The sequence below is a fragment of the Gobius niger genome, assembly GCF_951799975.1.
Source record: "Gobius niger genome assembly, chromosome: 22".
In the NCBI taxonomy this organism is placed as follows: Eukaryota; Metazoa; Chordata; class Actinopteri; order Gobiiformes; family Gobiidae; genus Gobius; species Gobius niger.
In genome coordinates this window covers 7592351-7603519 of record NC_136873.1, presented here as the reverse complement: position 1 = coordinate 7603519, position 11169 = coordinate 7592351, and the positions used below count along the sequence as shown (strand labels likewise).

General features: G+C 35.9%; 2 protein-coding genes across 2 annotated transcripts in view; one reads left to right on the top strand and one right to left on the bottom strand.

Moving 5' to 3' along the window:
* phpt1 (phosphohistidine phosphatase 1) overlaps positions 1 to 11169 on the top strand; it is a 207046-nt gene that overhangs the window by 188017 nt on the left and 7860 nt on the right. The window lies entirely within an intron of this gene.
* LOC306981488 (protein Niban 2-like) overlaps positions 5474 to 11169 on the bottom strand; it is a gene marked incomplete at its 3' end in the record, with an annotated part of 47239 nt that continues 41543 nt past the window's right edge. Inside the window, exons 12-14 of the mRNA XM_079581096.1 lie at positions 10880 to 10987; positions 9336 to 9447; positions 5474 to 6741 (exon numbers count right to left, since the gene is read on the bottom strand). Coding sequence (XP_079437222.1) covers positions 5474 to 6741; positions 9336 to 9447; positions 10880 to 10987 — 1488 coding nt within the window. The remainder of the gene's footprint in view (positions 6742 to 9335; positions 9448 to 10879; positions 10988 to 11169) is intronic.

Genomic DNA, 11169 nt, shown 5'->3' with positions numbered 1-11169 from the left:
GTGAACTCCTGAACCAACTCACCGATCCCACACTATATTTGTCATTACTACTACCAGCACTAACACCTTTAAAGGTTTTAGTGTCCCCACACACTAAAATGATTGCGATTGTGTGTTTGGTTTTGCTTTTGGTTTATGAATCACGGTTTTTAGTTTCAATGATGACTTTTTTTGTTTTGTTACACCTGAATGAACAAAGTGCTCCTCACATGTTTCTGCCAATGTCAGTTCAGGGAAAATGACAAACCGTGGAAATGTAATGCAATTTTCTATGTGTGATAAAACTGCATTTTGTGATGATGTGCCTCAGATTGTAATAAACGATTATGCTTTATGTTGTTTACTCTTATTTGATTATTTCGAAAACCTTTACAAGCCTTTCCTCGTCGTTTGTAGATGCTCATGGTGAGCGTCATGATTGTTCAGTCAGTTAAAACCCTTTAATTCCTACCTAAACCGAGCACATTTTTTCCAGTTTGGCTTTACCCCAGTCCAAAAAGCTTCTGGAAAAAGGTGTGAAAATAGTGACAGAACTGTGATGAAAACGGTGATGAAGATGTGACAAAAAAAGTGAGAAAACTGATGAAAAAGTGAGGAAAAAATGGATGAAGAAGTGGCAAAAATGTGACAAAAAATGACTAAAATTTGATAAAAAATTGACGATAAAATGACAAAAATGTGACAAAAAAATGACAAAATGTGATCAAAATTTGAAAAATAAATTACAAAAATATGACAAAAAATGGCAATAAAAATGACAAAAATGTGACAAAAAAATGACAAAAATGTGACAAAAAATTGATAAAAAATTGACATTAAAATGACAAAAATGTGATCAAAATTTGAAAAATAAATTACAAAAATGTGACAAAAAATTGCTAAAATTTGATTAAAAATTGACAAAAATGTGACAAAAAAATGACAAAAATTGACTTAAAAAATGACAAAAATGTGACAAAAAATGACCAAAAAATGACCAAAAAAAGTTACAAAAATTAGTTGAACACCCAACAAAAAAATGAGGAAAAAAAAAATCTGATGACGTGAGGAAAAACATCCTCTCGGTTCAGGCGGGAGTTAAGAGTGTATTAATGTGTATTTGTAAATCAGGAAAATGTAGTTGCTCAAATAAACTAAACTAGGGTTTGTGTTGAGGGGGGGGTGGGGGCCTTACAATTCTGTTTAAGCCCCGGGGCCTATGGGTGCATTAAGGTGGGCCTGACAGTGTTGTTCATTGTGGGGGAATTGTTTTACTTTAAGTGGAAACTGGGACCAGACCTGTCGCTTCCTTCTTTTACTGTCTTTTCTATTCAGGCATAATTTCACACTGACCCAAAATAATGTTTATATCAGCCTTGTATCACACATGTCCATTTCAAAGTAGCACAAGTGTCATTTCAGGCTCCAGATCTCATGACCTTGTTCCTCAAACCCTGACTCGGCATTTCCAGGCGAGTCATGAGGTTTCGAGCGATCATTTACAAAACCACTAACTATCACCGCCTTCTGACCGCAACAAAACACCGGTGATGCATCGTGTAAAAATAAACAAGTAAAGTGGATTCATGTCCTTTATTCAATGACAAGTGTTTTTTTTTTTTTACAGAATAACATGTTGTAAACTCTTAAAATATAAATTAGGGGAAGTAAATTACATTAAAATGGAATTGACAAATTTGAAAGCAGGAAGCAGGAAATCCCCAAAGAAAGTTCAGAGCGAAGCAGCAGGATTGTAGTTGTGTTTAACCTCTTAACTCCCGCCTGAACCGAGAGGATCTTTTTCCTCACGTCATCAGATTTTTTTTTCCATCATTTTTTTGTTGGGTGTTCAACTCATTTTTGTAACTTTTTGTCACTTTTTATCACATTTTTGTATTTTTTTTTGTAATTTTTTTTGTCCAATTTTGTCCATTTTTCATCACTTTTTTGTCATTTTTTCGTCAATTTTTCAATCAATTTTTATTTTTATTTTTTTTTCACATTTTTGTCATTTTTTCGTCAATTTTTTAAAATCAATTTTTTGTCACTTTTTTTTGTCATTTTTTTGTCCAATTTTGTCATTTTTTCGTCAATTTTTTGTCAATTTCTTGTGACATTTTTTGCCACTTTTTCATAAATTTTTGGTCATTTTTATCACATTTTTCGTCATTTTTTCGTCCATTTTTGAATCAATTTTTGAATCAATTTTTAGTCTTTTTTTAGTCACATTTTTGTCATTTTTTGTCAATTTTTCATCAATTTTTTTAATCATTTTTTTGTCACTTTTTTTGTAGTTTTTTTGTCAAATTTTGTCAATTTTTTGTCATTTTTTCATCCATTTTTTGTCAATTTCTTGTGACATTTTTTGCCACTTTTTCATAAATTTTATGTCACATTTTTGTCATTTTTTCGTCAATTTTTTTAAATCAATTTTTAAATCAATTTTTGGTCATTTTTTCGTCAATTTTTTGTCAATTTCTTGTGACATTTTTTGCCACTTTTTCATCAATATTTCGTCACTTTTTTGTTGCTTTTTCCCAGCTTTTTCCCAGAAGCTTTTGGATTGGGGTAAAGCCAAACTGGAGAAAATGTGCTCGGTTCAGGTGGGAGTTAAGGGGTTAAAGCCACACTGTGTAACATTTCAGCTAACAAACAGAATGGCTCAATTGTTCATCAGCATTTCGATAACGTTTCCCCGAATGTTCCACAGTAGGTTTTGTTTTATTCCTTCTTTAAAAAGCCCAGACGTTCATCAAATTCCAATGGCTTTCATTTTGAATTAAATAAACATTTAAATAGAAAACAAGCTCACAAAGCAATATTAAGGATCACATATTTACACACAGACCTGCATAAAGCCTTCAGAAACATGATAGAAGAGAGAGGATTCTGTAACAGTGAAACAATGAGGCCCTCTGCTGGTCAAAGGCAGGTATTACAGATGTGCGCTCTTTTAGTTTTACCATGTTGCATAAAAATGAGCCACGGAAACAAAACTGGAGTTGTGTCGAAAACAAAAATAATGTAAAATGGAAGCTTTATTTATAATACAAAGCTAAAAGAAGGTTTAAAGTGCATATAACAGGTGTTTATGTTTTTTTCTGTGTTACTTAGTGTGATGAGTAATGACTAAGGCTCGGTGCCGATACATTTTTCCCGATACCGATACCGGAACGATATTTTTTTTAGACTAAAATCTAAAAAAGATTCACAGATTTATTATGTTTATTTATTCCTTTTCCTTCCATTGAATTGCTTTTGCATTTGTATCATTTGTTGCAGAAAAAAAACATTTTTTCAAAAAAAAATGATTTTTTTTTCTTCTTTTTCCCCCCCAAATTTTTCATATTTTTTCCCTAAATTCCCCCATTTTTTTTAATTTAATTTTATCAAAATTAAATAAAAATGTCCCCCAATTTTCCCCCCCACTTTTTTCTAACTAACAAATGTATCAACATTTTTTCCACATTAAATTTTTTTTAAACTTTTTTTTTGTTTCAAACTTTATCAAAAAAAATAATTAAAAAATCATATATTTCCCTTTTTATTTTTATTTTTTTTTACGTTTTTCTTTAAATATATTAAAAAAAAATCCACATTTAAATTTTTTTCACTTTTCTTTCTTTCAAACTTTGATGACCAACAGCATCCAATCTTAAATATAAAGATTTTATGTTTCTTTTCAGTCCCTACTTTCAATACTTTAATTCGAAAGTAGGTAGAAGAAGGACGCCTTCATATGGCATTGATTATATTTAAAGTCCTTATACATGTAGAGATGTCAATTTGAATTGGATTTTTGACATTGTTTAGTTTTTGAATAAGCTCATATTTGTTATCCCCTTTTTAGACATGGTTTAGTCCGAGTTGGGTCTTGGATTATTCCTGGTGATGTAATACAACTGTCATATGCACTTTATGTACAAATATATCAATAATTCAGAATGTGAGACCAGCAGCTCCCGATCAAGGACAAGACATAAAAGACATGTATAATAAATATAGAAACTTCAAACTTGAGTGAAATCCCGGTGAACATTAAGCACTGTTTCGAAACATTCCATCGTTTGTGCTGCATGATGGCTTAGGGCTGGGGTAGGCAACGTTAGGCCCGGGGGCCAAAACCGGCCCTCCATCATCAAACTCCGGCCCTCGAGATGATTTTGAGAAATATTATGACCCAAATCGGAGATCAAATGCCTGTAAAAGTACCTTAAAATGTCTAAGCAGAGCACCCTTTTAGGCCATAATCCTGAAAGAGCACTCATCTATGGGTAGAAATGACTTAACCCCTTAACTCCCACCTGAACCGAGCACATTTTCTCCAGTTTGGCTTTACCCCAGTCCAAAAGCTTCTGGAAAAAAGCTGTGGAAAATAGCAACAAAACAGAGACGAAAAAAAAAATTGACAAAAAATGACAAAAACGTAGCAAAAAAAAGACAAAAAATGGATGAAAAATTGACGAAAAAATTAAACAAAAAAGTGACAAAAAATGGATGAAAAAGTGGCAAAAATGTGACCAAAAAATGACCAAAAATGTGATAAAAATTTGACCAAAAATGACAAAAATGTAGCAAAAAAAAGACAAAAATTTGATAAAATTGGACGAAAAAATGACAAAAAATTTGATAAAAAATGACGAAACTGTAGCAAAAAAAATGACCAAAAATTGACAAAAAATTTACGAAAAAATGAAAAAAAGGGACGAAAAATTGATTAAAAAATGACCAAAATGTGATAAAAATTTGTCAAAAACTACAAAACTGTAGCAAAAAAATGACAAAAATTTGATAAAAAAATTGACGAAAAAAATGTGACAAAAAATTGACCAAAAAATGACAAAAAAATGACAGAAAAGTTACAAAAATGAGTTGAATACCCAACAAAAAAACGATGGAAAAAAAATCCGATGACGTGAGGAAAAAGATCCTCTCGGTTCAGGCGGGAGTTAAGAGGTTAAGATCAAAAGTTGGAATAGATTTGGTCCGGCCTTAGAGCAGATAAAACCTATTCTTGCCAATGGAACAAGCACACGTTTTTTCTTAATTGAGATTATTTTGGACAATTTCAAGCGAATAATAAATATTTTTTACAGTAAAACTTACTTGCCTGATTTCCAGTGGGATTTCTATTTGTCCCATTGACATTAGCGTTTTTATCCGATCTTAGACTAGTTCAAACCGACTCAAATTTAACATAAAAAAACCTTTTCTCAAGTGATTTTAAGTCATTTATCTCATTTACGATGGACATTTTCCCAGTATATGATGTACGACACTGGCATCTGTAGAAAGTGGCCCTTGGTCTTTTGACGATGAAGAAACCCGGCCCTCCACCGAGCAAACTTGCCCACCCCTGGCTTAGGGGTTCAGGCGGCAGCACATATGCCTCCCCTCAGTGTCTAGTGTTTGAGTCCCGGCACCTTCCATGCCTCACCGTCCCGTCTACGAGACCCTAAAGCGACAGAAGAACTCCCAAAACCCCCTCCATCGTCTACGTCAAAACCACCTCCACATCCGCCGGATCCGCCTCCCGGCCGAGTCCGTTCGTGATCGGCCCGGGCCCCCCCGCGCTCCCCGGGTCCGAGTCCGAGTCCGAGTCGGGGCCGGAGGACGGGTTCTGGTCGCTGTCCTCTTCGCCCTGGACCGCGATGTCCAGCTCGTGGATGGCGCGTTTAATGGCCGCCTCCTCCTCCTGCCTCTTGGATCCCATCAGCTGCTGGAGGAGACTCTGCGGAGACTTTTTGGTTTCGGGCTCCGAGAGGGTTTCGATCTGGGGGGTCGTGTCGGCGTTTTCGATCTCGTTCTCGACTTCGATGTTCGGGAACGTTTCGATGGTCGGTGAGACGTCTTCTGCCCCGATATTCTTCGCCGATATCTCAATCCCCTCTTCGATCTTTGGGAACGTTTTGATGGTCGGTGAGCCGTCTTCTTGCCCGATATTCGCCGCCGATATCTCTTCGATCTTTGGGAACGTTTTGATGGTCGGTAAGACGTCTTCTGCCCCGATATCCGCCGATATCTCTTCGATCTTTGGGAACGTTTCGATGGTCGGTGAGCCGTCTTCTTCCCCGATATTCGCCGATGTCTCAATCCCAATCCCCTCTTCGATATTTGGGAACGTTTTCATGGTCGGTGAGACGTCTTCTTCCCCGATATTCGCCGATATCTCAATCCCCTCTTCGATCCTTGGGAACGTTTTCACGGTCGGCGAGTCGTCTTTCTGAACGTTGGCCTCGTTCCGGATTTTCACCGAACTCCTCGGCACCTTATCGCGCACCGTGGTCACGTGGCTCACCTCCTCTTGCATCCCGTCCTCCATCACCACCCTCCCGGTCGCGAACTCCGTCCCGTCCTCCACCCCCTCCTCCTCCTCGTCGGGCAGCACCACCTCCACCACGGGGTCGATCAGGCCGCGGATCTGGCCGACGTTGTCCGCGAAGTCCTCCTCCAGGCTGGAAGCGCTGTCCTCCTCCGCGATGGGGTCCTCGCCCGGGACGTCCAGGCACGATTCGTAGGGCAGCGGGACGCCCTCCAGCTGGATCATGGAGACGATTTGTCGGCGTTTGCTGCTGTAGTTCGATACTCGCCCCTTGATGGAGGGTTTGTGGGCGGCGGATCGGGGGTCGGACGGTTCCTCGGAGAACTCGGAGTCCGCGGTGGTCGTGTCGTCCAGCAGGTGGAGGTTGGGGTCGCTGTTGCTCAGAACGATGCTGTCCCGGTAGAGGTTGTGTCTGCGCTGGGCGGCGGCTTCTTTCACGGCTGCAGGAGAGAGAAAAAAGAAATTTCAATGCATTCAAGTCAGACTCCATGGTTGACGGAAAACAAATACCCAGTTCAGTCACTGTCCAGAAACCTGCTCAAGGGTTTCAACTATTCAGTTTTATTACTGTCTTATTTTGGTAGATGGAGACACTGGAATACACTTAACCCCTTAAGTCCCACCTGAACCGAGCACTTTTTCTCCAGTTTGGCTTTACCCCAGTCCAAAAGCTTCTGGAAAAAAGCTGTGAAAATAGCAACAATGTCACAAAAATGTCACAAAAATGTCACAAAAATGTGACGAAAAAATGACATAAAATTTAAAAAAAAATTGATGAAAAATTGACAAAAATGTGACAAAAAATTACATTTTTTTACGAAAAAATGATGAAAAAATGATGAAAAAATGACCAAAATGTGACAAAATGTGACAAAAAATGTGACAAAAAATGTGACAAAAAAAATTCTAAAAATTTATAAAAAATTGATGAAAAAATGACAAAAATGTGACACAAAATGACTAAAAATTAAAAAAAAATTGATGAAAAATTTACAAAAATGTGACAAAAAATGACAATTTTTTTTACGAAAAAATGATGAAAAATTGATAAAAAATTGACAAAAAAATTACAAAAATGTGACAAACAAATGACAAAAAATTGATGAAAAAATGACAAAAAATACATTTAAAAATGACAAAAAATGTGACAAAAATTAGATAAAAAATTGACGAAAAAAATGTCAAAAAATGAGTTGAATACCCAACAAAAAAATAATGGAAAAAGAAACTGATGACGTGAGGAAAAAGATCCTCTCGGTTCAGGCGGGAGTTAAGAGGTTAAATATCCTGCAGCGATGACACTAGAGCAGGAGTCCCCAACCTTTTTTTTATCAAAAACGTCGGAGAGCTACTTACACTTCAAAGACACCTGTGTAAACCGCAAGAGATTTGCTGCAGTCCTTATGTTTGAAGAGTTTAGTGGCGCTAGGCTAGTGCATGTCTATGGTAACTAATAGCCTGCATTAAAAACCTCTTCAAAATCATGGCGTACTCCAAAACGTTGCCATATCTGATTTGTAGAAAGCTCCTTTGTGAATTCCACGTGTAGTAACGGCGGCCGCAGGTAAACAAACAACTGTAGATCCGGTAAGCTAGCAGATCATTCCGCCGCTGCGTAGCTACAACCAGGAAGTTCTTTAAAATTCAAAAAGGTTTTATTTTAACCTCTTAACTCCCACCTGAACATGTTTTCTCCAAATTCTCCAAATCTAAAAGCTTCTTCAAAACAGAGGCAAAAAAACGAGAAGAAAATGAGGACGTAAACGCAACAAAAAAAGCTAAAAAGTGACCAAAAGAAGCGACAAAAATGACAAAAACCCAGCAAAAAAAGACAAAAATCCAGCAGAAAAAAGATAAAAATCCAGCAGAAAAAAGATAAAAATCCAGCAAAAAATTACTAAAATCCAGCAAAAAAAAAGATAAAAATCCAGCAAAAAAATGACAAAAATCCAGCAAAAAAGAGATAAAAATCCAGCAAAAAAAGACAAAAATCCAGCAAAAAAAAGAAAAAAATCCAGCAAAAAAATGACAAAAATCCAGCAAAAAAATGACAAAAATCCAGCAAAAAAGTGACAAAAATCCAGCAAAAAAGTGACAAAAATCCAGCAAAAAAGTGTCAAAAATCCAGCAAAAAAATGACAAAAATCCAGCAAAAAAGACAAAAATCCAGCAAAAAAAAGACAAAAATCCAGCAAAAAAGTGACAAAAATCCAGCAAAAAAAGACAAAAATCGAGCAAAAACGTGACAAAAATCCAGCAAAAAAGTGACAAAAATCCAGCAGAAAAAGACAAAAATCCAGCAAAAAAATGACAAAAATCCAGCAAAAAAGTGACAAAAATCCAGCAGAAAAATGACAAAAATCCAGCAAAAAAGTGACAAAAATCCAGCAGAAAAATGACAAAAATCCAGCAAAAAAGTGACAAAAATCCAGCAAAAAAATGACAAAAATCCAGCAAAAAAGTGACAAAAATCCAGCAGAAAAAGACAAAAATCCAGCAAAAAAGTGACAAAAATCCAGCAAAAAAATGACAAAAATCCAGCAAAAAAGTGACAAAAATCCAGCAGAAAAATGACAAAAATCCAGCAAAAAAGTGACAAAAATCCAGCAAAAAAATGACAAAAATCCAGCAAAAAAGTGACAAAAATCCAGCAGAAAAATGACAAAAATCCATCAAAAAAGTGACAAAAATCCAGCAAAAAAATGACAAAAATCCAACAGAGAAAAGACAAAAATCCAGCAAAAAAAAGATCAAAATCCAGCAAAAAAAGACCAAAAATCCAGCAAAAGATGACAAAAATTCAGTCATTATCCAATCAACACGGACATTTATGTGGTTAGTCTGGTGTTATAAGTGATTTTCCTCAGGTGCTCTGTGGTCAGACTGTTTTTAATACAGGCTAGCTGATACCATAGACATACACTAGCCTAGCACTAGCCTAGCACCACTAAACTCTTAGAGCGACTGGACAGGAGCTGGAGCCGGGAGTGTTTTTCCTCATAGTGTGTCTGAATATGACCGGGCCAAATCTAACCTGACATGATGTCCTTGGACACGGACTGGATCACGGCCTCTTCGTACAAGTTCTCCACCAGCAGGAACCGAGAGAAGTCCTCAAAGATCAGCTCCTGGAAGCGAGGCAGCTCCTGGAGAGAGTGAGGATATATTAAAAAATAGATAAAACCAATATCAGACTTTAACCATGTCTGTTTGACCATGTTTGTGATGCTTTTAGTTTCACTTCCTTATTTTAAACTGTTGCCGTGCCAACCATGTTATGTCAATGTCTTCCTCCAGAAAACACTTATTTTTCTCACAAAAAATAGTGCAAAAATAGTGCTGAACTGAGAGCATTTTCTCCAGTTCAGCTTTACCCAAATCCTGTAGGCCAGTGTAACACCTCATTTGAAAGCTAAGATCTACAAAACTCATCTAAATGGATCTTTTTCCTCACGTCATCAGATTTTTTTCCCATCATTTTTTGGACTATTCAACTCGTTTTTGTAATTTTTTTGTAGTTTTTTTTCTTCATTTTTTTTTCATTTTTGGTCAGAAATTTGTCGGGTTTTTTTTGTCATTTTTCCGTCAGTTTTTTGTCAGTTTTTGTAAATGTTTTGTCACTTTTTGTCACACTTTTGTCATTTTGTCGTCATTTTTTAATGTCATTTTTTGTGTGATTTTTTTGGTCATTTTTTTGTCTTTTTTTTTTTCCGTCAATTTTTTGTGACTTTTTTTGTCTTTTTTTGTGACATTTTTCATAAATTTGTCATTTTTTGTGTGATTTTTTTGGTCATTTTTGTCAATTTTCGTCAAATTTTTGTGACATTTTTCATCCATTTTTGTCATTTTTTTGTCATTTTTTTGTCATTTTTTGTCATTTTTTGTAAATGTTTTGTCACTTTTGTCATATTGTCGTCATTTTTTTATGTCATTTTTTGTGTGATTTGTTTGGTCATTTTTTGTCTTTTTTTTGGTCAATTTTTTGTGACATTTTTCATAAATATTTGTCATTTTTTGTCATTTTTGGTCAAATTTTGTCAAATTTTGTAACATTTCTCATCCATTTTTCATCCATTTTTGTCATTTTTTTGTCATTTTTTGTAAATGTTTTGCCACTTTTTTTTTCCGTCAATTTTTTGTGACATTTTTCATCAATTTTTGTAATTTTTGTCATTTTTTGTAAATGTTTTGTCACTTTTTGTCACACTTTTGTCATATTTTAATGTCATTTTTTAATGTCATTTTTTGTGTCATTTTTTGTGTCATTTTTTGTGTCATTTTTGTGTCATTTTTTGTGTCATTTTTTGTCAATTTTTTAATCAATTTTCTGTCAATTTTCATCAATTTTTGTCATTATTGGTCATTTTTTTTGTCACATCTTCATCATTGTTTTCATCTCAGTTTTGTCGCTATTTTCACACCTTTTTTCCAGACGCTTTTGGACTGGGGTAAAGCCAAACTGGAGAAAATGTGCTCGGTTCAGGTGGAAGTTAAGGGGTTAAACATGATTCACTCCTGAGGCACATCTCTAAACACTTATATTCTTGTGTATGTAAAACAGGCTCAGCAGCTCCTCACCGGTGAGCAGGACGGCTCCAGCTGCTGCAGCATGTACGGAACGATGATCTGCAGGAGAGCTTCTCTGAAGAACTTCTTCCGCACCGTGCTGCTGTCGTAATCGAATTTCTGACACAGACAGATGTTCAAAAAACACATTATTTTTGCAGAATCATCAATCACGTGGGTGGTGGCGGTTGGTTTAGCTTTTATAATCATTCAAGGTGCAATGTTTATGAGATGATTGGAGGGTCTTTCATCTCCCCCGTTTTCGTTAGCATTAGCATTAGCTCCCGGTAGCTTTAGCATAC